Raw genomic sequence first — 27,365 nt, 5'->3', positions numbered from 1 at the left:
ACCTGCCCAAGACAGCCCAGAAAGGGCGTGCGACCCCTTCTGATGCTGGACAGCTTGCTAAGGGGAAATGCTTCCATGGATCCAATTTAAATTTCTTCTGTTGCAGGTCAAACGTTTACTCTGCTTGATTTTGTTCTTGGTGGCATTAAATATTCACTGAGCACCTAAGAGAAGACTTGCCCTGGTTCTCTGAACACTTGGGGGCTCACAGTCTGTATTAGCCAGAAGCTCATGAAAACAAGACCAGACGCTGGGACTCAAATGCAACATGGGCACCCGTGGGGGCTGGAGTTGTCAGGGGTTTGGCAAGGAGATGGGACCGTGAGAGGCAGAGAGAGTCTAGATCAGTGCAGAAGAATGAGGAGGGCATTCTTGGGAGGGGAGTAATGCGGTAAAAGCATGAGGTCCAACGTGGGAACACATTGAGGAAGAGTCTGCACAAATCAGATGCCTGAGGCTTGTGACATCATGTGCTACCCAAGAGACTGAGTCAGGCATTTAAACTTCTCGTGGCTGAAAACAGGACTACTAACTGTCCAGCTCCCTCCCAAGGGTGAAGCTCAAATAAGGCAGCAGGTATGAGTAGCCCTGGAATTCACAGCTCCAAAGCACAATGCTGTGCTCAGTTGAAAATGACTTCTGTTCAAGTGTTGGCTTTGTCACTGTGTGATCTTGGGGAGGTCCCCGCCCCTCTCTGAGACTGTTCACTCATCAGCAAACCGAGAATGGTCATTCCTTACTCATACTATTGCGTTAGGGATCACAGGAGAAAATGTAAATAAAAGTAGCAGGATGATCCACAAAGATTTCTACAGATGCCGATTATTATTGCTGCTCTAAACTGTGGGCTCGGTGAAGGCAGGCATCCGATCTCCTCTCTGTTCCTCCAGCGCCTTCTACAGAGCAGGTGCGCATTCCTTTGTGGAGAACGTCCTGTATTTGATTGAATTGTATAACCGCCAGGAGCAGAAAACTAACACTTCCGGGCGTAGGGGGAGGTTGTGATGCGTGGCAGATCCGCCCGCCTCCATCTCCGCTAACCCTCCCCTCCTCAGTTTCAGTAGTTTGGGATCTGCCGAAACCGGTTCTGCTCAGGTGATCAGGAGGAGGACTTCTTTCAGAAGACTTGCGGGGACACCTTCAGGTGGTTGTACCTCAAGTCCCTGAAGCAGCTCCAGAGTATGGTGGGAGGGAACCAGGTCAGGATTAGTTCACCGCAGAGGACGCACCTGTGTTCCCCCAGAGCACTAAGCCCGAGGGTCGTACGGACACACCTGGGGCTAGGCTCTCCTGTCTCTAGAACGCAGCTTTTATAACCCGGGCTTCGGTACAGAGCTCAGAGCTCGCGGCGACGTGGAAAGAGCGGGCTCCCAGAGAAATGCCAGCCCGGCTGCACGCCAGTTGTCTCAGTCACTTCCGACCCTGACCCTCAGTTTCCTCCTCTGTAAAACTGGCTACGAGCTCCCGCTGCGGGAACGAGACTGAAACGGGTGCTGGGGCCGCCTCATCCTGCGCCCCTCGGTGCCGGGGTCTGCGCGAGGCAGGGGTGCAGGCTGAGTCCCGGCGGGCGGCTGCCACGCCCCTCTCAGCCAGCCGCTCGGCCCTCCCCGCCCGCCCGCCTGCCGACTCTGCGAACCTCCAGGGGGCGAGCCTGGCGGTCGTTTCGGCCCGCGCGGCGCCTCGGCCATCTAGCGTGTGACTTCGCCAGGGGCCCGGGGCCAACGGGGCACGCAGAGCCCGGGTCGCCGCCCATCCCCCGCCCTAGCTGGCAGGTGCCAGGACCCAGCCTCGCCCGGCCGCCAGGCGGCCGCGGGCCTGAAGGGGTTAAGGCCGCGGGCCTGGGCCCCGGCCCCGGGCTTGGCGAGCCGCTGTGCCCGGCGGCCGCGACCGATCCCGGAGGCGCGGGGCACGGCGGCTGGCGGGCGGGCGTGCGTTTCCTCCTCCTTCCGCCTCCTCCTTTGTAGCGAGTTCCCGGCCCCTCTTCCTCCCCCCGCCCCCCAGCCTGGGCCCTCTCCCTCGCTCCCTTTCTTCCTGCCTCGCCTTCCTGCGGCGAAGGAGGCTCATCTATTATAAATGCACATTCGGGGCTGACATCAGCGACGAGCGGCGGGCGAGCGCTGACGAGCGGTCCCTGCGCGCTGCCCGCCCGGAGCGCGGCCCCCAGGCTCGGCTGAGCCTCCCGCGGGGCGCGGGGAGCGCGCGGAGCCGCTCCGGAACCCCTTCCAGCCGCCGCCCGGAGCCCCCGGGCGGACCCCGGCCGCCGCCCCCGCACGCCGCGCCCGCGGCCCCGCACCGCCCCGGAGTTTCTGCATGACTGTCACAAAGGTAGGCGCCCCTGGCCCGCCGCGCCCGGGACCGCCGGCGCTGGGAGCCCCCGGCCTGGGCTGCGGAGGGCGCGGGGATGTGGGCGTGGAGGGGGGGCGCTGGGTCGGGAAGGTGTGCCTCTCTTGCTGCCGCAGTCGCTCGAGCCCCTCGGCCCCCAGGACTGCGGAGGGAAGTGGGAGGATGTCGCTTTGGCAGTAACTGTCGTTTGGGCAGGATCCCTCTCGCCGGCTCAACTCCAGGACTGCATTTTTAACCCTCGTTTAGGATGCTGCATTTTTAACCCCAGGAGAACAGTGTCGGGGAGCTCAGTGGTGTCCCCCCTCCTCCCCGTTGGAGCGCACCGCGGGGAGTGTCGCTGGCACGGACCGACGCTGGGCAGTGGGTGTGGGAACGGACTTGCCGCCCTGAGGAGGCCCGCAGAGGTGAAAGCCCACCCCACCTGCCGGCCTTTGCTGCCCATCCCAGGAACTTGGGCCTGACTCTAAAAGCAGTCTGTGGGCGCTCCCCAATCCCGGGAGTTGCTACCAGGGATGGGAAACATTCTGGAGTGGCCAACTTCAAGATGTGGGGAAGAGCTGTGGCGGGGTAAGGAGGGGCGGCGCTCATTCTGGCAGCTCCAGTGTTGGGGGAGAGTTCTTGGACCTCATCTTAGGGGCCGAGGCTTACAGGAGACATTTTGGGAGCTTCCTTGCTGTGGGAAAGAAAGAGTTAAGTGGGAAGCAGACCTAGATAGTGGAAAGTGCCCAGGGTTTAGGAGACCTGCCATTCACCCCCCAGCTCTGTCCCGACCCCCTGGGTGACCTTGGCTGGGCCCTCTGCTTTGGCCCTCAGTTTCCTCCTGGAGTGTGAGCATAGGAAAGATAATTTGAACGCTGGGGTTGGTGACCAGCAATTATTAAGAACCAGTAAGATCAAGGGTGTGAACCCACACTTTTCAGAGAGCTCAGTCAGGGTAAGGAGATCACAGCCTGGCCTTGGTGAGCCATGTACCCAAGGCCAGACTCCACCAGCTGCCCACCTGGCTCTCATAATTAGAGAGTTGGAGGTCAAAGTGGGAAGGGCAACTTGTTTGTGGCCAGAGGAGCACACCAGATGGTGGGTCAGCCTGGAAGCAATGGGAGAAGTGGTTCTAGCTCCATCTGATGCCCCCCAAGATCTGCTATAAGACAGCACGTTCAGTCAGGGTCTTTGGGCTCAATTCCAGAATTGGAACTGGGAAACATCGTGGGAAGATGAACTTGGGGGCTGAAGGGGCGCCTTAGCTCTGGCTGCGGCTGGCAGGGCTGCTGCGACCCACGGAGGGCAGGATGCTTAGTGTTTTCAAATGATACAAATGCTATTTAGCTGGGAAGGATTGCTGTCATTAACAGTGTTAATGTCAAAGAGGTAAGCAGGTTAGAGTAAGAGAGTTATGGATGGGCCTGGATGAGAGATTTGTAATAACAGCCCTGAGATTTGATTCAGTGTCTCCCCTGTATGTGAGCTCAGGCAGCCTTCCCAGGAGACCTGCAAGGAAGGTGTGTTCAGGCCCCCTTTAATGGAGGAAGAAACTGAGGCTCAGAGAGGTAGAGTAACTTGCCTGAGGTCACACAGTGAGTAAGTAGGTGAGCTGGGATTGGCCCTCAGGCCTGTTTCAGTCTCTAGGCTGTGATCTTTCCACTACCCTGCGCCTTGGAGACTGGATGATTCCAGTGGTAGAGGGCCACTACTTGGAGACCTGGGCCCTGGGGTGGTGAGTCCATGAAGGTGAGTACCTGTCTTTTCAACCCATTGGCAGCCCTGGCCTCTTGGTATCCAGTGATTATTCACTAATGTGCCCCCTTCCCTCACCATCCCCCATCAAATCCCTCTGTGTCTTGCTCTTCTAACAAATGTGGCATCGGTTTAAGCTGGCTCAGAGGATTAAATAAAATCCCCACCTTAACCCTATCTACTCTTCCCTTGCCAGCCCTTCATAGACTGCAGGTTTTCCAGTAGGGAGGAGCAAGAGGCCTGCAGGGGAGGGGCCTGGGGGGCGGGTTGAGGGGGGGGCAGGCCTGAAAGCCTGTTGGTAAAGGCTCCTCTCTGAGTTTGAGAAGGAACCAGAGTGTTCTGGGAGTCTGAAGGCCTGGCCTCTAGTCCTAAATAAGTCACTAACAGGCTGTGTGACCTTGGACCAGTCACTTCCATCTCTAGGCCTCTGTTTTCTCATCTGTGAAATGCAGAATTGGTTCCACCTTCTGCGGGGATTTGGGACAACTTCAGCTCTGGCAAGAAGTCAGCTCTGATGGAGACCAGGAAGCTCTTTGTTCTCTGAAGTTGGTCTGGTTACGAGACAGATATGAAGAAGAACCCTAAAGGGAGTCTGGGAAGCGGGATCACACTTACAAGCTGGGGGTGGTAGGCAGGGGAGGGAATGGATTAAAGGGTGAGACCCCAGCTCCTGCTGCCTTTACGCAAAGAATCACCACTTTGGGCAAGCCCAGCTTCTTGGACGCTTGCTTGGAGCTCTTGGGTCAGATCCCTGGAGGGCAGATCCTCAAGGCCGGGATTTGGTGTGCACTGTAGGAGATGATAGGAAAGCAGAGACGAGGAAACATGATGGCCTGTTGCCAGGTTTTCAGTAGCACTTCCTTGGGGGAGGGGCCTCTGTTTTCCGTTTGCCACCGTCCCTCTGGTACCTACCCCAGTCCCCCTTCTTTGTGGGGCAAAGCAGGTGAGGTTGCATATAAAGCCTGAGGGTTTTCTGGAAGGGCTTCTGCTCTAACACACTAGAGACACAGAGCCATGTAGATTTTGGGTTGTGACCGTCTAGCCAGATGACATTTTTTTCCTGAGTATGATGTTTTAAACTATATTTTATGGTGTGTATTTTAGTAAGCTGTCTTAGTTTCTTTATGTACTAAGAAGAAAGGAAGAAAAAAGAAGAGAAAGCAGAGGGAAGGACCAGATGCAGTTTCCCCGGCTGCAGATGTCCACAGGAGGTCAAGGCCCAGCCTCCTCCTGGTTGTGGTCCAGTATCCTTCCATAGGGCAGGTCAGGGGTGACAGTGAAGGCAGCCCTCCTAGGAACAAGACAGTTTCATTCCAGATGATTTTATTTTTTGAGTCCTTGTGCCTGATTTTTAGCATTTTTCTGTTGCTGTTCCATTTCAGTCATATACCTGACTTAGCATATAGCAGTCCTCTGCTTCTAAATATCTGTTTCTAGACTGCCTTTGGCTGGAAAAATGGAACAAAATATATTAGAATTGTGTGTAGAATTTGGTCAATGGGCTGTAAGAAAAGTCTTTGAGCTCTGTGTTGGCCTCTGCAACCTCCTTCTCATTGCTCAGAGGTCCTTTGGAGTGCTTTCCTGGCGTTTATCTGTGATGTGACCAGAGTTGGGGCTTCTGGGTAAGGAAGGTGGTGGCTTCTAGTGGCTAGGTGGCCTTGTTCCCAGGTGCCTTGTTAAGTTAGGTGCCACTGAGCTTAGTGCTTTCCAAATTCCCTAGGCTGGCTCAGGGAGCCATAAAGTGCCCTGAGTGGCAGGAATGCCTACCGTCCCTCAGAGTGACTTAGGAGAAGGAATGTGGGCAAAGAGAGGACCCTGGATGCTGGTGCTGAGCGGTAGATTCCAAGTCCACGAGCAGGATTGTCAGCTGCACCCTGGCCGCCAGACCTGCAGGTTCGCCTTCCCTCTCCTGTCCCACCCTCACAGAGCTCAGCTCACTGCTTGGAGCCCCTGGCTTCTGCTGGGAAAGACTGAAGGCCGAAGGAGAAAGGGGTGAAAGAGGATGAGGTGGTTGGATGGCATCACCAACTTAGTGGAAATGAGTGAGCAAACTCCAGGAAATAGTGAAGGACAGGGAAGCCTGGTGCGCTGCAGTCCATGGGAGCGTAAAGAGTCGGAAATGACTTAGCATCTGAACGACACAAACAACATGTCTCTAGGCCCCTGTAGAGAGCCTTATAGGAGAACAGAATATATCATCGCGTTCTCTCCCTTGACAAATGAAGGAACCTAGGCCCACGGAGCAGAACCGTGATTTCCTTAGAGTCACTCAGCAAGTGTGACATTAGAGGGCTGAAACTTGGGTTCTCCTGACTCCTGGTCAGTGCTCTTTCTGCCCAGCTGCCCAGTGAGGGGGACTTCAGGCCACCCTAGTGGGGGTGGGTGTTTTACCCCCACTACATTGCCCCAGCCTGGGCTGCTAGTATCTGGGTTTCCTTCTGCTGGACAGCTTGTCCCTTTTTTGGGTCCAGGTGAGTGGAGCCCGGGGTCAGGATGGGGAAGAGGGGATTACAAGCCCTTCTGCTTCAACTCACTGACCCACATCCAGTCCATGTAGGATGCTGGAGCTCCAGTATCCCACTTCCCAGCACCTTTTTCCTGTCTGACTCTTACTGCAAGAAGAGATGAGAGAACCTCAGTTAAAAGGCCAAGAGGTACCGGTGTAACTGAAAGTGGGATCTGGCTGCTCACTGCTCAATAGCCATTAAAGAGGCTGGGTTGGTGGAAAGGAAAGTTTGCTTTATTTTGGATGCTGGCAACTGGTGAGATGTGGGTGGGCAGATAGGGTGAACACCTGTCCAAAGGCCGACTTCCCCCATCCCCAACACCCAGTGGGGTAGAGCTTTTATAGGCCGAAGGAGGGAGCTGCGTATAGAAACAGCACAGTCAGCTCTGATAGTCATCTTGAAATTAGTCATTGGTGGTCTGACCAGCGTCATCTTGATTGTTTTAAGTACAGTTGGTCTTCAGTTCCAGGGTCGGTTTGTTCCTATTTCCTTGAGGCCAGTTTTGGAATTGTGGCAGCTTATGTCCCGGCTGCAGGGTGGTCATCACGTAGTTAACTTCTCCAGCTGGTGGGAGTTTCAGTATCCATAAGACAATTCACAGGCTATGGCTCAGAATATTATCGATAGCTCCTGAGAAGGAACTACAGGTCCTTGGCTATGCTTAATATCGAAACTATTATTATTTGCTCTCCTTTGGCTGTTTTCCTTTGTTTCTGCGTATTCTCACTTCTCTGGTTAGACTTATTCTTTGAAGTTTTTCCACAGACAAAAGGCAGGCCGAGGACGTGAGGGGCAAGGACCATAGGGTCCTGCCCCATTTCATCAGCAGAGACCCAGCTCCCAGACTCTTGGGGTGGGATGGGGGAGGATTCTGCCTTCTGTACACCTCACACGCTCACTATACTGCCTCCTTCCTTGCAATTCTTTTTGCAGATCACTGGCATCCTCATGCAGAAGGAATCTAGGTAACATTTACTCATTTGTCCAGCCCTCTGAGCTCCTGCTCTGGGCCAAGCCCTGTTAGGCACTGGGCTCAGAGAATATATAGCTGCAGCCCCTGCTGTCCAGGGCCTTTGAAGAGATGGGTGTGTAAGGAGGTATCATAGAGACCTGGGTTAGGAGTGTCAGGGTCCAGTGGACACAAGCTGGGTCTTGACTGCCCGTCCTTAATGCTTGCTTAGTAAATGCAGGCTCTTCCCTTCCTTGCCGTCTATCCCTCTCTACAAAAGCTCTGCTGAGTTACTCTCTTCCTGAATGTGCCCAGAGGCCCTGTTTTCTCATGGCTGAGGATGTTGCCGCCTTGTCACCCATGGCAGCACCCAGGGGCCTCAAGGCAGGGTGTGAGGCTCCCCAGGGCCCCCAGAATCACCCCACAGCTGGCCAAGACTGTGGAGTCAGCACCAACACGGGCTTGGTTGGTTTGCGTGTGTGGACGCTGGCCGGACCAGCGGCCTGGCAGCGTCAGGCCCTGGCAGCCCAGCCATGGAGTGAGTTTTTCCACTTCTCTCCCAGGTTGGCCAGCCTGGAGCAGACATGGCCTCAGCCGCCGCTGGCTCCTGGCACTGGGGCGGCCCAGATTCTGATTTGGATGTGCCGGCCACAGGATTTGTCTGGTGTCCAGGAGATGAGGGAATGTGCAAATTCCCTCTGTGCCCAACCCCCTCTCCTTCCCTCTCCTCCTGCTCAGCTTGTTCAGTTCCCTTCCTTTCCCAGCCCATGGACCCCACAGGCCCCGGCCCGAGCTGCCTGCAGCCTGGGAAGCTCAGAGCAGCTGGCACGGGGCAGGCCTGGCCAGGGATGGACAGATGCAAATCCGGTGGTTTCCACATGAAAAGACGCTGCTTAGAATGAGCCTCTCCTTTGTGGGCCTGGAGTGTGGGACCAGCTGCGAAGGAGACACAAGTAGGGTGGGGGGGGGGGAATGGGGAGGAGCTGTCACCACTCTTCCTCTCTCCTTCCTCCCTGCCCCCTGCAGAGGCCCCTGGAGGGACTTGGTAATTGGTTTCTGGCTGACACCCTCCTTCCAATTAATTAACACAGTGATGGGAGGTGCCCAGGTTTCCTCAGAGCTGTCCTGTTTGCAGAATACAAGCATGGGTTACTGCTGTGCATTGCTTTGCCCGTCCCATGGTGGGAGGCTTCCCCCTGTTTACAGATGAATAAACAGAGTCTATGAGAAAAGAGACCACACCCTAAGTCACAGAGCTTATGTGGTCAGAGCCGGGATGCACACCCGGATCTTCTGACTTTAAGCTAGAACCTGCTCGATCCAATCACATAATGGTCCGTAACATGTGAAGACACAATCACCATCATGACAAGAATAACAGTTATTAAGCAGGCTTTGGGCAGGCATGATTGCAGTTACTCTGTGCACCACGAGATTGAGTCTATTATTGGATGACCCCATTTTTCAGATGAGGAAATTGAGGTTCAATGAGGATAATTGAATTGTTCAAGATTGAAGGTTTAGTGGGTAGGGGAGCAGAGATCTGTACTTGGGCTGCCTCACTCCAGAGCACATCCTGTAACTTCCAGGCCTCTCCTACTGGGGCTCCATCATATTCTGCACCTTCTACCCCCAAAGCACAGGGCTCCTGTCTGTGTCTGTGGCCCTGCCATGGAGGTGTGCTTGCCTTGAGGGTGACATTCGTGGGTGTGTCATGCTTAAACTTCCCTGTGGCCTTTGCTGGAGCTGGGAACCATGTGTTTGATTGGCGGAAGGCTGCTGGGTAAGAAGGACATCTGGGCGTGGTGACTGGCATTGGATAGGGCTGCTTATTGGTAGGGCAGCCAGCCCAGTGGCAAAACAGAGACAGAGCCTTCTCCATTTCTATGCAGCTAGCTTTGCATAGGGAACACAGGTCTGTGATTCAGGCCTGCAGCCCTTACCAGAAGCAGCCTTCTCTTGAGATGGCTTTTGATGCCCAGAGGGTGCCTAAGAGTGCCAGCTTTAGAGTCAGACAGATGGCACTGTTTTATTTACTTGCTGTGTGTTCCTGGGCAAGTTGCCTAACCTCTCTGAACATCTGCTTCCCCATCCATTAATTGGGATTGATAATAGTAGTACTTAAAAGGATTATTATAAAGATTAAAAGAGCTGATCTGTGTGAAGCATTTACCACATGCCTGGCAGTTGTTGTCAGCTATTAACGTCAGGCAGACAGAAAATTAAACAAATGCTGACAATGAGTGTCCTGGGGTGTTATGAAATGAGCAGGGAACTCTGGGAATAGTAACAGTGGGCCTGACCTAGTCAGGGGGCTCAGGAGGGGCTGTTAGCTGAATCACGTAGACTGAGTAGGAGGTAGCAGGTGACATACATGGGGAGCGGAGGAGAGAGAACCAGCAGATGGCTAGAGTCAGAAACAGTTCTTCAGGGTTGCTTCCTGCATGCCAGACATGGGTGAAGGCTCAGCCCAGCTCATTTAATCATCAGAGAGACTTCATGGTCTAGATCACTGTCATTATTTCCACTTTACAGATGAGGAAACAGACACAGGCTAAATAAGCTGCGAAAGGTCACCCATTGAGGCGGAATAGAGACTTGGGCTTCCTGACCTTGATACTCTTCTTCCTCTCTGCAGCTTGAAGATGCCTTATCCCACTTCTTTTCCTTTTTTTCCACATGGCTTGCAGGGGACCAGGGAGCGAGCTTACGCACCCTGCGTGGGAAGCGCAGAGCCCTAGTCACTGGACTGCTAGGGAAGTCCCTCCCTGGGCAACTTCTTAAACTGACCTGAGGGGTGTGGAAGTGCCACATGCAATTGCCCAGCCCTCTGCTGCCCTCCCAGGGCCTCCCAGGCCCCCTAAGGGAGGGCAGTGCCCCTCCTGGCTAGCAGGCAGCTCTGGGGAGGGGTCATTTATTTTTTCAAAAGGAAACTTTGCTCTGGCAGAAAAATTTCCACCTTACATTTTTACTGGGCCTGATTATGACCACTTTTGTTCTTTAAATCTTTCTAGTTATCTGGGTGTGCGTTGGTCTTTAAAGTAAATCCGCAGGGACAGAGCCAGAATTTTTAATGTTCAAAGTCTATTGAGTGTTTGCATTTTGGTTTTTGCCCTGCCCGAACTCAGAGAAGGTGACATTCACCACAGGCTTAAACTTGCCCCGAGTGAGACAGATAGTGACAAGGTGGGAGGCTCTGGCTGCCCAGAGATGGGAATATGGGGAGGCTGCCTCTGGGTGGTGCTCACGCTAATCCCTGGGAAGAAGCCCCCATGCTCAGGGTTTAACTCCCAAGCCATCTGAGGTCATTGGTCCAGGCCTCTGCCTCTATGAACTTCACACTTTCTAGGAATATGAGAATGACTCCTAATCTTAATAAATATGAATTTATTATTAGGCTGTTTCTAGCCTTTCACCAGTTGGTAAGTCCCTGCTTTCAAGGAATTGACAGTGAAATAAACAACAGAAGTAGCTAACCCTTCTAGGGTGCTTAGTTTATGTCCCAAGCACATAAAAAGTCTTTCATATGTATTTATTCATTTAATCTTCCTGATTATCTCTGAGCTCTGTGCTATCATCATTTCCATTTCTATAGTAGCAGAAACAGGCCCGCAGAGGGCAGGGAGGTAATTTACTAGGGTTCCAAAGCTGGAAAGGGTTGAGCCTGCCTCCTAGTCTTCTGTTTTGCCTCTCAATCAGGCTGGAATGACCCCAAAACATGGGGCCAGAGCAGGGGGCCTGAAGGCAGAAGGCCCAGCCCTTGCTCTTGCCTCCTTTCTTGACTGTGTGACCTTGGACCAGTCCCTCAGAATCTCCGAGCCTCTATTTTCTCATCTTTGAAAATTGAATTAGGACTCAGCCTTACTAGGATGCTGTAATGTGTAAGTGAAGCTCTCATAGATGTCATGCATGGGGTTGTTTATTGTTGTGTCTGATACGATCTCTGTCCTGTCCCCCGCATTACCAGCATTTCATGGCCTTCAGAGTTTGGCAGTTCCTTCCAATAGATAACCCAATTCTCCCCTGCTGTCCTGGCTTCAGAATTGATTCAAGGACTTCCCTGCTGGTCCAGTGGCTAAGCCTCTGTGCTCCCAGTTCAGGGGGCTTAGGTTCAATTGCTGGTCAGGAAACTAGATCCCATATGCTGCAACCAAAGGTCCCGCATGCCGCAATGAAGATCACACATGCCGCAACTAAGACCTAGCTCAGCCAAATAAATATAAATAAATAAATAAAATTTTAAAAGATTTGATTCCTACTCTGCTGGTGTGAAAGAGCCAAGTTCATTTCTTCCAGACGGCCTCTGTTTTCACTTCATCAGGCTAGTTGGGTACAGATAAAAAGTTGTTTTTCTCTCTTCCTGTTCTGATTTTTTTGGCTGTTTTGATATGCCTGGGACAAATAATCTGGCTGTAAAAATTGGGTGTCCTGCTTTCATTTGAAAAGTAAGCCAAATAAAGCATCCGAACCTTGATCTGTATCATCCTGGCTCCCTGCAGGTCTGAGCTCACTGTGGAAGGCAGGGGAGTATGGATCCCAGAACACAGTCCTGCCTGGGTCTCTGGGTAAAGAGACCCCGTCCCATCCCCAGTGGCACGTGACCTTGACCTTGGCTCTAGGCGCATCCTTATTTCCTTGTGGCTCAGGTTGCTCTTCTTCTGGGTTTAGGGAAAGGAGTATGTTCTAGTAGCATGAAGCATTTATACCAAACAGTTTAAGCACTTCAAGTGTGATTTCAGAACTAACAGCTTTATGATCTGGCAGAGTTTCTAAGACATGGAACAGCTAAAAACAAAGGTGTTGGTGGGTGGGGACAAAAGGATTTAATTTCCTGGGGTTTTTTTCCTTCAACTTAAGGAAGATAATACTATTGCTGCCTGCCCTGCTGACTTTCAGGTGAAAGATCAGTTTGCAGGAATGCTTGGGGAAATTTGGGATTCTGAGAAATTTGGAATTCTGGGAAAGGGGATTTCTGTATATCTGAAGGACCATCTGATAAGTTTTTATTATCACAAATCTGTCCTCTAAAGCCCAGGGGTCTACCTTCCTGCCTTAGTCATTATTATATCAGAGGACAAACTAATGAAATTGTTGTGCATGGAGTCTCTTTCAGGACCTGAGTTGTCCTGTTAAACTGGCCTTTCCAGGGTCCACAAGTACAAGTGTTAGTTGCTCAGTCGTGTCTGACTCTTAGCGACCCCATGAAATGTAGCCTGACAGGTCTGTGCATGGGGTTTCCCAGGCAAGAATACTAGAGCGGGTTGCCATTTCCTTCTCCAGGGGATCTTCCTGGCCCAGGGATCGAACCTGGGCGTCCTGCATTGCGGGCAGATTCTTTACCGTCTGAGCCTCAAGGGTCTAAACCACATTCATTTCTCTGTCCCAGGAGCTCCTGTAGCAGCCAGTCTCCACCGCACCAGATGCAAATAAAAGCTTAACATGCTATGTCGTTTGCTGATTGTTTTAGGAAGATGAACCTTGACTCAATTGTGAGCTTGCTGAAATCAGGGATTACACTTGATTCTTTTTAGTACCTTTCACAGTGCTCATCCAAGGGCTATCTATGCACATTAGAAAAGATGTGATATAGACTTTGGGGTACCTGGTGTAAAGGTACAAGACTGGGCAGAATTTGAAACAATCCTAGACAGTTCCCTGGTTATTGCTGCTGGACTAAATCTTTACGCCTATAGATCCACACACTGCTAGAGCCGGAAGGAAATCTAAAGGGATGAAATGGACTCCTCCATTACAGAGGAGAAAATTGAGGCCCCAGAAGGTTTACCCAAAGGGGCAGGCTCAGGTCAGATGAGCTTCAGTACAGTGGGTTTTTCTAGGCTTCAACTAGAAATCAGGCCAAGGACTGATTGAAAAGTGGGCATGGGGGAAAATTCCAGAAAGGAGACTTTGCGAACTTAGTCTAGCTGGCAAGGGGCACCTGAATGGAAAAGCTTGGCTTCCCGAGTAACCAACCAGGAGTGGCTGGCCCCAGGGCCGACTCATGGTCGTGGCAGAAGGAGCGACTTCTGAGGCTCTTGCTGCTGGGCTGTGGGGCTGTAATTACCCAGATCTGGTGGCCCATGTGTCCTTTATGCCAGGCCACCACCTTCGCCTGCACAGCGGCGCAAGAACCCCAGTCTCCCTCTTGGAAGCCGGCCCTCCTGGCACGCAGGGCTGCAAGCAATCTTTCTCTCCTTTGTTTCTCTGAAACCATTAGAAGGGCCTTTGGGTTGGGAGTCTGGGTTGCTAAGAGCTTTCCTCTGGCCAGACCTTATCACTGGCTTGAGAAGTCTCCAGACAAAGTTTTCCCTGGAACTCTCACTTGGAGGGAGGGAGGGAAGGAGGAAGGGAGAGTGGGTGGAGGGAAGGAGAGTGGGGCTCAGGAGCCACAAACAAAGCCGCCTCTCTGCAGGCCCCAGAGGGCCAGAGTGCCGAGGCTGGCTGAGGGAGCAGTGAGCCCTGTGGGCCTTTGCTGTAGAGAAGCAGTGGGAGGGGCGCTGCTCTGCTGAGCTACCACTCCTGTGGCCAGCGCACATCCGTTCCCTCCCGTTCCTGCCCTTTCCCTCTCCGCCTATCCCCGCCTTACAGGAGGGGAAACTGAGCCTCAGAGAGGGTGGCCCTCGCGCTGGTGCACACAGCAGGGAAGCTGGGATCTGAACCTGGTACGTCTGGTTACGGAGCCCCGTGGACACACAGAAACCGAGCATGCTCTGTGGTTGCTTTTTAAAGAAGACCCTCCCAATCACCATGCCCAGAAGCCTCTATAGAACTCTGTGCCGCTGGGCCTTTGAGATGTTATTAAAATGGATGTAATTAAAATTACCTGGGAAGGGTAATGCCTCAGCTTGCTGATAGCAAGACCCTAAGTACTAAGGCTCAGGAGAGGACTTCCCTGGTGGTCCAGTAGTTAAAAGAGCCTGCCTGCCCGTGCAGGGGACACGGGTTTGATCCCTGGTCTGGGAAGATTCCTCATGCCATCGGGAAACTAAGTCTGTGTGCCGCCACTACTGAGCCTGTGCTCTAGAGCCCGGGCTCTGCAACAAGAGAAGCCACTGCAATGAGAAGCCCAGGCACCGCAGTGAAGAGTAGCCCCCACTCTCTGCAAAAGAGAAAGCCCGTGTGCAGCCACAAAGACCCAGCATGGCCAGAGGTAAATAAATAAATTTTAGGAAAAGACTCCGGAGTGGTTCCTGAAGGGGGAAGGCAAGGCGGGGGAGAGCCGATTACCATGAACCAGTTTTGCTCAGGGAACAGGAGTGGAGAGGATGACCAACCTTATTCTGTGCACCTCTCCACCCTGGCTTCCCTGCTCCCCTGACCACTGACCACACTCCCCACCCCTCACCCTTAATGCAGGTAAAATGAGGCATTGGATTCATTCAGAAAGCATTTGCTGATCACCTGAGTACCAGGGCCAAAGTGCCAGGAACTGAGCACGCAGGAATAAACTCAGACTGCCCCTCCTCGAGGGAGGTCAGTCTCATGGAGCAGATGGTGGCTCAGAAGGACACATGGCTGCAGAGATAAGGGGAAAGAGGCTGGTGTGGGGGGAGCGGAGATGTGTGCACACACCTCTGAAGCCATGGGGATGGGGCGGGGGTCAAGAAGGTTGCTGGAGGAAGAGGTCTCGTCTCAGTCATCAAGGATGAGTTAAGCAGAGGCAGGTGAAAAGGAGGGGAAGGCATCCCAGATGTGGACACAGGCTTGGAGAGAGCTGCGGGTTTGGCTCATTCCAAGAGAGACAAGAGTTGGATGCTGCTGGGTAGGAAAGGGTAGGATGGCGGGTGATGAACAGACTGGGCAGCAGGAGAAGCCGGGGGAGCAGAGCTGCCCAGCCAAGGAAGGTGAGCTTCACCCTGATGGTGCTAGGAGCCCCCAGACGGTTTTAAGCAGGGGAGTGACATGGTTCAACTTGCACTTTAGAAGGTCCCGCCCAACCCATGTTGTCCCGGAGGCATTTCAGTGATTGGAGATTCACAAAGTTCATGTGTCATGAGGTAGGAGTGAAAGTTACAGGCCCTCAGCCCAGAGTTCCTGCTGGCATCTCCCTGTACCTGGGTGAGGACTACATGTGCCCCTCTCTTCCCCAGGGAGATGCCCCTGGCTGGGACCACTGTAGGTCACTGGCCTTTCCCATCTGCCTAGGGCTGCCAGAGAGGTTGATCTGAGCTTGAGAAGATGGGAGTGAGGGTGGTGGAGCAGAGGGGCCCCAAGCCTTTCTAGGAATATGTGCGTTTGGCCTGGTGAACAGACCTCTGAAATGCGATTTTGGAGCCCCCTGCTTAATTAAGCCCCAGCTCTGACACTGTATGACCTTGGGTCGATCCCCTCTGGTTGGGACTCAGTTTTCCCAAACTAGCTTAGGGGAGTGTCACCTGGTCCAAGTCCAGGTGCAAAAGTGAGCCTACAGGTGTGCTCATGCACAGAACTAGGCCCTGTGGCTACTCAGCCTGCCTCCCCCAGCTTTCCCAGACCCTGCAGCCAGAGTCTCCTCCCGAGCTGTGTTCTCCAGCACACACATACATGCACACACACCTCACTCCAGACTGCCAGGGCTTGTGGCAAGTTTATGAAATTCAGAGGTTGAGGACCAGAGTTGGAGTCTCAGCTCTGCCACCAGCTTGCTCTGTGCCTCCGAGCAAGTCGCTCAGCCTATCTGAGCTTTTGTATCTGCCCCCTCCCATTTGGTATAAATATCAGCCCTCTGCACACAATGAAGGGAATTGTATGAGTCAGCCTCTTCCTTGTCTCTTTAATACACCCTCCCCTGTGCTGCTTCTGCCAGATAGCCCTTCTTTTTTCTTATTTTGGCCACAGTACATTGCATATAGGATTTTAGTTCCCTGACCACGGATTGAACCTGTGCCGCTTGCATTGGAAGCACAGTCTTAACCACTGTACCACCAGGAAAGTCCAAGAGAGTCCTTCTTTGATGAAAATTCTATCTAGTTTTGAGTGCTACGCTGGTTGGGGATGAGGAGTAGAATTAACTGGGATAGGGCACAAGAGAACCTTCTGAAATGGTAGTTAGGTGAATGTGTAAAGCATTTTCAAGCTGAACACTAAAGATTTTTGTACTGTAAGCATGTTGGATATATTTAAATATGTGAATGTTAAAATATTAATGCTTGGTTTTATTATATAAAATATTCTATTTATTAATAATAAAACATTAATATTTAATACATTTCCTTTCTAATGGAAAAAAGATCCGTTCTCAGCTTTCTGGTTCAAGCTCCATCTCTCTCCATCCATTCATATATTCATTCAGTCTACAAATATTTGCCTGGGCCCCAGGCAGCCCAGGCTTGCAGAGGTGAAGGACACGCAGATGCACGCACTGTCTTGGGAGCTCGGAGGTGCAGAACCATCAGTGGCTCCTCGCTGTCATTAGCGGCGATTCTCCATGCTGGCTGCAGATCACCTGGGGAGGTTTATATGCTTTTCCTCAGGGTCGGTATCAACAGGTGTGGGACCTGTGCAGTGCCTGATTTAATGTTCTGCTGCTCCTGTCTTGAAATTCTTTATAATTTTTCATCAAGAGGACCAGATTACATAGTTGGTCCTCCCTACTCCCCTACCCCCAGAACAACAGAATCGGATTCTCTGGGAGTTAGGGTCTGGGCATCAAGATTTCTTAAGAGCGGAGTGTCCTGCTAGAGGAGACCTATCCAGATTCAGCTCTCATCCTCAGACACCTGGCTGAAACAGAAGCTAGAGCCTGGCTCTATAGACACTTGTAACTGAATTGAAATGATAAGCCCTCACACGTGAGCGTGTCACAGGAGCCGTCCCCGGGGAGGCAGTGTGGGCGGCGAGCCACGACGGAGCTCGGGGGAGCGGCGGGGTCACCGTGGGGCGGGATGATCCAGAAGGGCTTCACGGAGGAGTTGGCATGTGCACCACCCTGAGAAGGGCGAGAGAAGAGGACGGGAGAGGAGAGAAGGCACAGGCAGCAGAGCGGTTAGGCGAGGGAAAGACTCGAGGGGGAAAGGAGGAGCCGGGTTAACTGGAGCGCACGGTGAGACTCTGGTCGGGGGGCTGGGGTGGGGCGAGACGGGGAGCACAGGAAATGACGGTCTGAGAAGTCAGAATCCTGTCAGCGATGGGGAGCCGCGGAATGTGCCGGGTCCAAGAATAATGTCCTCCGTGAACATCTGAATCAATAAACAAAAGGACTTTGGGGAAGTCTTAAGGGGAACCTGGCCTGCTAAGTGGCTGCCGTCTCCAGCTGGACTGTGATTCACCTGCTCCGAGAGGCTCTGCACCCCCATCCCCGTAGGTGGTGCCTGTCTGTGTGGAACCCCACGTCCCCTGTGGCGTGGTCTTGGGCAGCAGTGATTGAAGTGTCCCCCAAAACAACAGATTCTGAGCAAAGGAACGGCAAACAGCGAGGGGAGGAATTTCTAGGAATGGCAGACAGTGAGGGGAGGGGCGTTTCTGGTAAAAACTGGGCTCTGCTCTCCAGCTCCCTTCAGGTTCCCTGACCTAGGTGAAGAGCCCCTGTAGGAAGGTGGCTGTCCCCACCATCTTGCCTTTGCCATGGCCTGGAGGACACTGTAATCCCTGGGGATGGTTTGACGGTCCTGCCTGGGATAGAGGAGCCCCCATTTCTGAGTGGCCAGTAGATCAAACACAGACCTGTTTGTTTCTTAAGTCTCCTGAAATATTTATGGAGAAAAATGAGAAAGGGTCTCTGTTTATTTAATGCATCCTCCAGGGAAGAAGTCACAGGGAATAGGCCACTTCCCAAGTCTGAGAACCAGTGAGCAGAGATGGAATTTCTTGGGGTTTGAAGCCAGACTGTGTACTTGCAGAAGAAGGTGGGGTAGGATTTCTGGAGGTGGTGAAGCCCTCTCAGTCTCCTGCCTCCAGCCCGAGAAAGCCCTTCAGCACTTGCTTTCCTGGTGATTCCAAATAACGGCTGAAATCTCAGCCTAGTTTTTATTCTGGGCTTTGCCTCAACATGCTGTGTGACCTTATGCAAGTTGCTTAACCTCTCTGGTTAAGTAATCCTATTTGGCCCTTGACAGTGTTTGGAGAGTCAGATGAGCTGTGGAGTGGGCTTGCTCTGAAGCAGTGAAGAGGTAGGAAGGGGTGTAGAGAGCATTGTGCTGTGTGAAAGTCCCAGCTATTCAGTGTTCCAGGCCAGAGAGCTGGCCAGGAGCAGGACTGAGGGCCGTTGGTGGCCTCAGCTGTGGCCCATGGGGTCAGGCTAGCGGGAGGGCTCTAGGACCCAGGCCCATCCTTTGGCCCCCTCCCCCCCTTCCTCCTTCAGCTCAGCCCTGCTGTCCCACGTCCCTGAGAATGCTGGCAGGATTTCCTCCCAGGAAAGGGACAGGGGTGTCCGGTTTACATCCCCTGGGAGTTGCAGGCAGCAATTCCCCCTGACAGTGGGACCGGCCTTGTCTTCAGATGTGGAAGTCTGTGGCTCCGTGCCCAAGCCTCGTGGCTGGTCTCAGATTATCTGCTGTCCACACTCAGGGAAGCTGGATCCCTGCCCTTAGTTTGGCCCCTGAGGCTGGGCTTCTGTTCTCAGCTCTGGGGCTGGCTTGTTGTTCTGTCTCCCGTGGTGGACCTTGTAAAGAGATAGTAGTTAGTAACAGTTCTTATCATTAGAACAATCTGAATCTTACTGCAAATGACCATCCCCTAAGCACCTGATCTTGCCAGCCACTGTGTGGGCTGGGGGTGCACAGAAGGGACCCATCTCCCCAGCCTTTAAGGAAGCTGACTTCTGCCTGGGAGGCAGACACAGACACTGAAGGAGCGCTTGGGGCAGTGCTGAAAGCAGGTCCTGAAAGCCTCGGAGCCTGGGAGACTGGACAAGGCTTCTGAGGGGAGGTGGTGTTCGAGTCTGACTTTGAAGGTTGAGTAAGATTTGGGAAAGGGTGCAGGAGGGGAGGCGCAGCACGAATACAAACAAGGCAGGCTTACTCCTGAGATGTTCGAGAGCTTCCAGGTTGTCCAGGGAGGTTGGAGCATGGAGGGTCAGGAGCTGGGAAGGTGGGGAGGGGAGGCAAAGCTGGAGGCCCTGGTGAGTTGTGCATGAGTTGCGCATGGGAAAGAGACGTGATCGAGTCCTTAGATTCCACAACAGTAAACATCCATTAAGCATGTACTGTGCCAGCCACCATTCTAGATGGTAGGACACATCCACATAGGTGAACAAAACAGAAAAAAGTCCCTGCCCTCAGGGGACTGGCCCTGGAGGGCGGGGACACAGGACAGAACGCAAATACAGAAATATTAGGGTGTCAGGTGGTAGTCAATGCTATGATGAAAAGTGCAGTGGGGTCAGGGGGCAAGGTGATGGGAGGGACTGCTTTAGACAGAGCAGCTCTGACAAGGGGACATGAGGGCCCAGGGCGGAAGGAGGGGAGGAGGAGCCACGTGGAATCTGGGAAGATCTTTCTGGCTGAGAGAACAGAGAGTTCCTAGGCTCTGAGGGGGCTTCCCTGGTGGCTCAGACGGTAAAGAATCAGCCTGCAATGTGGGAGACCTGGGTTCGATCCTTGGGTTGGGAAGATTCCCTGGAGGAGGGCATGCAACCCGCTCTTGTATTCTTGCCTGGAGAATCCCTGCGGACAGAGGAACCTGGCAGGCTACAGTCCTTGAGGTCTCAAAGAGTTGGACACGACTGAGCAACTAAGCACAGCACAGGCTCTGAGGAGGGGCTGCCCTCCACTCAAGGCATAGCTGTGAGGCTTTTGTCTAGGGAAGTGTGAGGGGGGAGGTCAGAAAGGAGGGCGAAGCTGGGCCTGGGTCCCCCCGAGTCCTCCTGCCTCCCTCCTGCTGGCATAGGCTTCCTGCTCACTGTTGTTTGTTGACTGACTAAATGAGAGTGACCACTCAGGGGAGGATGGGCAGGATAGGGAAAGGCTGAAGCCTGGGCAATGGTGAGGGTCTGAACCGGGGCTGAGACGGTGGGAACGGGAAGAGGAATCTCCAGGCCTTGGGGGCTGGTTATGAGGAGAGGAAGACAGCCAGGTTGTTCCTAAAGCGCCCCCAGAGAAGTGCTGGTTCACAAATCCATGGGCATCACCCCGGTGGGCTTCCCACACCCCTCCCCTGGGTCACCTGAGCCAGCTTAGCCTTGATCTGGGGCTTGTGAAGCGAAACCAGAGCTTCCCATTGCTCCTGACCTCTCGAGGGTGCTCCAAATTGGGCCACATCCTCCTGAGGGGCCGGCAGGACTTGGCGGAAGTCCTCAGGGGACCGCCCTCCCCTGCCAGCCCCACCTCCCCTCCAACCTCATTAGTATTTTGAGCAGAAGCGTATTTATTTTTTCCTGCGGGGAATTGGTGTCCAGCTCACTTCAAATTGAGTAAAACCAAAGAGTAGTTAAGAGGCCCTGCCTTCCCGGGTCAAGGAGGACCGACTGAGCAAAGTGGTACTGATGCTTTACTGGCTGCCGGGCGCGTCTGTTCTGGGTTGGCCCAGGTCTGAGTGGCAAGGGAGATGCTGTAGGACTGGAGTTCACCAGTAACAGAATATTAAGGAGAGATGTTTGTTTAGTGCCAACCATGATCCAGGGTCTGCGCTGTTTTAGGTGCATATTATATCATCCTTTCAACAGTCCGTGAGGTGCAGGGATGGGGGCAGAGGGACAGGTGCTACTGTTATGTCTGTTTTGTGGATGAGGATACTGAAGCTCAGAGGGGTTAAGTAATATGCCCAAGATCACACACTTGTAAACTGAGACAGAGCCAAGATTCTGTCCCATCCTTCATGCAGCCCAGAGCCATGCCTCTAACTGCCTGGCTCTTTAGTCCCTCAGAAGCATTGCATTTTACCAATAGCTTCTCCCCGAATTGTTTCTGTCCCATTTAAAGAAAAGGACCAAACAAAAAGCCCTTTTGTTGCTATGGAACACAGAGGCCTCTCCAGAGTCACTGAGGTGACCCAGGACAGAGAGGGGCACGGGCCAACATTCCGTCCCGGCTCTGATGTGGTCCCTGCTCCTCCCCTGGGGGCCCAAGACCTTTGGGGGCCATTGTGATGGTCCAAGCAAGAGGCCTGAGCTGGCCAAGTGGAACAGTGAGGGCTGGAGGGGAGATAGGACTCGAGGTGAGGTTCTGGAGCTTGTTGAGTCCCTGGAGGTTCCTGAGAGGTGGAAGTCAGTGGGGGAGCAGGGGTGCCTGAGAAACCCAGGAGGAGGCTGCTCCGGTCAGCAGTTCTGTGTCCCAGGTCCAGCCCCCCTCAACCAGACCGTCTCCCTTGTTCCCCAGCCTTGGCTCGGACAGCATTTTCAGATTTAGAAAATCAGATCTCTCAGAGGCTGAAGCTCAGTGCTTTGGGCTCTGTGGGCAGCCCTGGGAGAAGAGGGGTGGCAGCCAGCCGGAATTGGGGAACTGAGCTGGGTTCCTGGCCAGAGATTGGAAGCGGGGTTGGAGGAGAGAGACAGAGAACCAACAGGAAGCTTTGCCATCTCTGCTTCTTTATTATGCAGGGTCAGTGATTTTTGCTAATAGCAATCTCCTGGGAAAAATATTGATCCAAAGGTGGTAACCCAGGAGAGCTGTATTAGAGAAAGCTCCTACTTTCTCAGGAGAGTAGCCTTGCCTTCTAAATAGCCTGAACCTTCAAGAATCTCGGGGAGCTTGGTACCCTAGAGAGAAAGTCCCTGGTAAGCATTCCTCCCTGGAGCCTGCCACACCTGGGTTGCCCCTTTCTGCAGCTGTCTTCTCTCCCCAAATCCTTCCTCCCTACTTCTGATCCTACAGCAAACTATAACTCTCCCCTCTCCCTTCCCCTATCTCTGCTGGGCACCAAGGGGCTGGTCTGTGTTTAGAACACTGAGGGGTTTGTGCAGGAGACTTGTCAGAAAAGAGTTTTGATTCTGACCAAAACTTCTGATGGCTGGAAGGGTGATGCTGCTAGAGGAAAGCTGATAGGGATGAAAGCTGGGCTGCCTCGCTGGGAGCCTGTCCTGGGTTCAGTCCCAAAGAGGGGCTGGGGCTGCCCTGGATTAGGGGAGTGTGGAGTGGGGTCCCATCAAGCTGGGTAGCAGTATTATTTAGCTTCCCCCTGCCCTGACCCTGCCCTCCAGCCATGCTGGTCTGCTAGCTGCCCCAAACTCAACTTGTGCTTTTCTGATCTGTCTCTACTCAAAAGATCTCTTGATCCCTGCTTTCAAGGCCCAGCCAAAATGTCACCTACTCCAGGAAGCCTTCTCTGATCTCTCCTCAAGGCCCAGCCAAAATGTCACCTACTCCAGGAAGCCTTCTCTGATCTCTCCTCACTCCAGACTCCATTCTTCTCATGTCACTGCTGTGTTGAAATGGTTCTGACAACACACCTTGTCTCCCCTGCCAGAGGGTAAGCCCTGTGCCCTGAGTGAGGAGTAGCATGTGGTGCCCCAATCCCCATGATGTGTTTCTTGTGCCTGGCCCTGTGTATGTTCCAGTAGAGAATTTTGAATGACGTATCTTATGTTTTGCATGGATACGAGGGTCTATTCTGTGCGTGCAACACAGCTTCAGCCATGTGAGATGTGTTTGTTGGCAAATTTATCAGAGGATGCAGAATAAAGCCTCCCAAACCTGTCCCCTGAAGGGCTGGGGACAGATATGGAAAGCTTATTTTTCCTTTCTCCCATCCCCCAGTGCTGCTCAGACAGAGGCTGTGCTGTCCTTGAAGAATTCTAAAGGAAGGGAAGTGCTCCCCAATGCCTCCCAGACCTCCTGCCCAAGAGAGGCAATGGCCTGGTGACCTTGTGACAGGAGTGTGCTCTCCCGGGGCTCCGCTGTCCCCTGGGAGGCTGCCATATGCTTTCCGGACGTCCGGGTCTCATTATGCTCCAACTCAAAAATTCATCTTGTCTAATTGTGCTCGAGGCCTGAGTGAATCCAGGAACTATTAGCCTGGCTCTGTGGGCTGGGGATCACCATGGCAACAGAGGATGCGTCCTAATGAACTGCATCCTTGGAGACCGGCTCAAGGGTCCCCCTCCCTCCTCTCTGTGTGGATTGCTGCTGTCCCTGCTGCTTGGCAGGGGCCCCTCCAGAAAGGACCTGGGCTGAGGAGAGGTGATGGAAGCAGCCTCTGCAGGAGCCACCCAGCCCCCTGTGGTGTGGTGCCTAATTCCTCGCAGTGCTGCAGGGATAAAATATACTCACACATGATCCTCACACCTGGCCAGACTCAATACAGGCCAGGGGTTTCCCTTCCCCCACAAACACCTCTCATCTAAAATACACACACACACACACACACACACACACACACACAATTCCAGTCGTTTAAGTGCTGTTTGCTTTGCAAATCTTGCTAAAATGTGGAGGTTACACTTCCCCTTGGTGGCCTGACTCAAATGCCACCTCCTCCAGGAGGCCTTCCTGGAATGTCTGCGTCTCTCCCAGCCCTGTTTTGCCACTGTGCTTGGTTTGTGCCTCTGGGATGTTTTTCAGCACAGTCTGCCCAGAAGTGGGCTTAGCCAAGTACATACCCGCTTTGCTTTATGCCAGGTGACAAGCTTCTCTAACACAGTAAGCCCCCACCGGTCAGCTTGAAGGAGAAAGGGGTCTTTGCTAGCAGCCTTTGTCTGCCTTCAGTCCCACCCCAGGGCTCAGATCGGGGAGCTTCTCTGTTGATGTGGCTCCCAGGACCTTCGGAGACCCTCCTGCCTCTATAACTGTGGGTAGTGGCCCCAGGCCAGGCACTTTGCCTTCCCCACCTGAGGAGGAAGGAAGGGGATCCCCTAAAACTGGGCCTGTGGGGGAAGGAGTGGGAAAGGAAAGAAGACTTGAGGAAATGAAAAGAGTAACAAGGGTCAGCCCTGGCCCGGCCCTCAGCCCCCAGGCCCCTGGCACTGCCATCTCTGGGCCTGGTCACCCACAAGAAAGTTGTTTTATGTGGGAGGAGGGTTGGGAGGCAGAGATGCAAACCTAGCAATTTCTCCACATCCACCCCACCTCCTTCTCAGCTGTCCTGCTGATTCTCAATCTTCAGAAATGACCTGGAGAGAGAGGAATGGGTAGGGAGGAGGCTGCCGGTCTGACTTTTAATTAAAAGGGACAGGACACCTCCCAGCCAGCCTGTAAGGCAGTGGCACTCGTGATGTGTGTGGGTCTCCATTGAGGAGACTGGGGTGGTGTGCAGGTATGTGGGTGTGTGGACAGCTGGCTGACAGCAGAAGAGATCTGAGCATCTATCCAGAAGGCTGAGTTTTCTCTTCACTCCTCCATATCCACTCCCTCTAGTGCAGCAAACATTCTTGAGCATCTGCTGTGTGCCAGTCCTTGTGGCAGGCCCTGGACATGCAGAAATGGACGAAATACAGGCCCTGGCCTCCGTGACTGGGCGGGGAGGGTGGGCACCGAGGGGTTGAGGGGCCTGCCTCTCACTGGACTCTTTCATTCAGGCAGCACCCTGAGCTCTGCCTGGCTGCTGCCTTTGAGAAGGTCCTGAAGATGAAGTGGTGAGTGTGGTAGAGGCCCAGGTCTGCGTGAAGCTTACAGCCAAGGGTGATATGGGGGTGGGGCAGCTATTACAGGCTGCAGGTAGCGCATGGGTTGGGAGGGTTAGGCACCCTGGGGAGGAGCAACTAATGCAGCCCAGGGACTGCGAGGGCACTGATGCAGAGGCCAGGAGGAGGATTTGGCCAAGCAGACGGTGAGGAAGAATGACCAAAAAGTTACCAGTGGCATGGCCTAGGCAAAGGCCTGGAAGAGAGAGGCAAAGGCTTTGCGGAACAGAAAGAAATTGAGCATGGTGAGGCATAAGTGTGTCATGGTGGGGCCAAAGCCAAGGAGGCCATCAGCATCCAATTTGCAAGGACCGTGGCCTTGATTTGAGGGCAGGGAGCAAATACGCACTGTGCAAGGGAATGATATCAGGTTTAGATGTTACAAAGGCCACTCTGGCAAGCATTTTTGTGTGTGTGATTAAAAAATTAAAATAGTTTCAGGTTTGTTTTTTTTTTTTCACTTAAGGCCACTTGGTGCTGTGGAAGGGAATAAGGGAAGGGAAGGAGAGTGTTGGAGTAATTGGGGTATTTGGCCCAAATTAGGGTCTGACCCCAGGCACACACATGCATTGTACTCAGATGGTTTCTCTTTTTAATTGATGTATTGGTGTATAGTTGATTTACAGTGTTTCCAGTGTTCAGCAGAGTGATTCCATTATACATAAATATCTATTCTTTTTCAGATTCTTTTCCATTACGGTGGTGGTTTAGTTGCTAAGTCCTGTCCGGTTCTTGCAACCCCATGGACTATAACCCTCCAAGCTCCTCTGTCCTTGGGATTTCCCAGGTGAAATACTGGAGTTGACTGCCAATTCCTTCTCCAGGGGATCTTCCCAACCCAGGGATCAAACCCAGATCTCCTGCATTGCAGGTGGACTCGATACTGACTGAGCCACCAAGGAAGCCCATTTTCCATTGTAGCAACTACAGGCGCAGAGTATAGTTCCCTGTGCTCTATACTGCATCTTTGTTCAAAGTGTATCCATTGTACCTAGATGTTTTATTCGCCTTGTTATAGGAATTTCAGGCCACTAGAAAAAGAAGAGTGAAAAGGGCTCCCACTGCCCTTTGTAATATGTCTTTAATCCCTGCCTATCCCTCTCGTGAGGCTTCTCAGGTGGCTCAGTGGTAAAGAATTCACCTTCCAATCCACCTTGCCCACCTATCCCTGGGTCGGCAAGATCCCCTGGAGCAGCAAATGGCAACCCACTCCAGTATTCTTGCCTGGGAAATCCCATGGACAGAGGAGCCTGATGGGCTACAGTCCATGGGGTCACAAAGAGTTGGACATGACTTAGAGATTTAACAGCAACAACATCCCTCTCATGTACCAAGTTAAATAGGATCCAGCTGTCACCTCCGCGGTTCCCAGGGCTCTGGTAGCCCCGGTTGGTGGGGGTCCCACTGCTGTGTCTGCTGAGGTTTCCCCTCCTTTGCCCCTCCTGGGGGAACGATGGTGGCTGTGAGCTTCATGGTTCTCTGCTTCAGTGAAGGGAGATTTGGTGAGGTAAGCACAGCCCACCTTCTCCCTCTCTGAGAACATCAAGAAGCAGTTCCTTTGTTTTCTAATAGAAATGCTTCATGCAAGCAAACCTGTTTTGTGGGCAAAAGGGACTGCTTGTACAAGTCTTACGAGCACACGTTTATTTTCCTTGTTGGGATATGCATAATTTTATTTTCTGGGAGGTAACACACAGCCTTGCGATCCCTTGCCTAGAAACAGCTGGCTGTCCCATTGGATTAACACCATCTGTTTCCTCTGAGCAGGAAGGTGTTAAGGAACCCCTGCCCAGGCTGGGTTTGGGACAGGAGGTGAGAGCTGTCAGAAGGCCTGGGGTTAGGCAGTACAATGGGAGAGAGAAGTGGGAAGGTCGGCCTTATTAAAATGCAGAGTTGTCACTGTATCCTGTCCACCATTGACATCCCAGGGCTAACACAGGGCCTGGCTCCTAGTACGTGATTCCTAAACTAGTTGGTGGACGACAGAGTGAATGCATGAGTTGGATGAATGTATGGGGTGGTGGGCACAGATAAGTAAAGGTTTCCTGCAACCTCCAAATAATCGTAAGCTAGTCAGCAAAAGCTTGCTCATTGACAGTGCTAACATGCGGTGTGACGGCAGCAGAGCCTGCATGGAGGATGAGATGCGGGGCAGTGCAGGGTCATCTGGAAGATGTCAGGAGTCTGTGTCTCTCAGGACAGTGAGGTATTGTGAACTGATTGTGCTGCTCCCCACAATGCATATGTTAAAGCCATAACCGAATTTGGAGATAGTGCCTTGAAGGAGGTTATTAGGGTTAAACCGGGTAATAAGTCTGGCATGCTCCAGTTCATAGGGTCGCAAAGAGTCAGACACAACTTA

The 27,365-nt window shown here is 52.9% G+C and overlaps 1 protein-coding gene across 2 annotated transcripts in view; it reads left to right on the top strand.

The window, feature by feature from the left end:
* CORO2B (coronin 2B) overlaps positions 1,672 to 27,365 on the top strand; it is a 151,042-nt gene continuing 125,348 nt past the window's right edge. The window contains exon 1 of one of the 2 annotated variants that reach the window (XM_018053593.1): positions 1,672 to 2,325. In XM_018053593.1, the coding sequence (XP_017909082.1) occupies positions 2,311 to 2,325 (15 nt within the window). In that variant the 5' untranslated portion in view covers positions 1,672 to 2,310. Of the gene's footprint in view, positions 2,326 to 22,548; positions 22,855 to 27,365 lie in introns of those variants that run through there. The other variant, XM_018053594.1, reaches the window with a different exon arrangement.

The sequence above is a fragment of the Capra hircus genome, chromosome 10, assembly GCF_001704415.2.
Source record: "Capra hircus breed San Clemente chromosome 10, ASM170441v1, whole genome shotgun sequence".
Classification (NCBI taxonomy): Eukaryota; Metazoa; Chordata; class Mammalia; order Artiodactyla; family Bovidae; genus Capra; species Capra hircus.
This window is presented reverse-complemented; position numbering and strand designations above follow the sequence as displayed.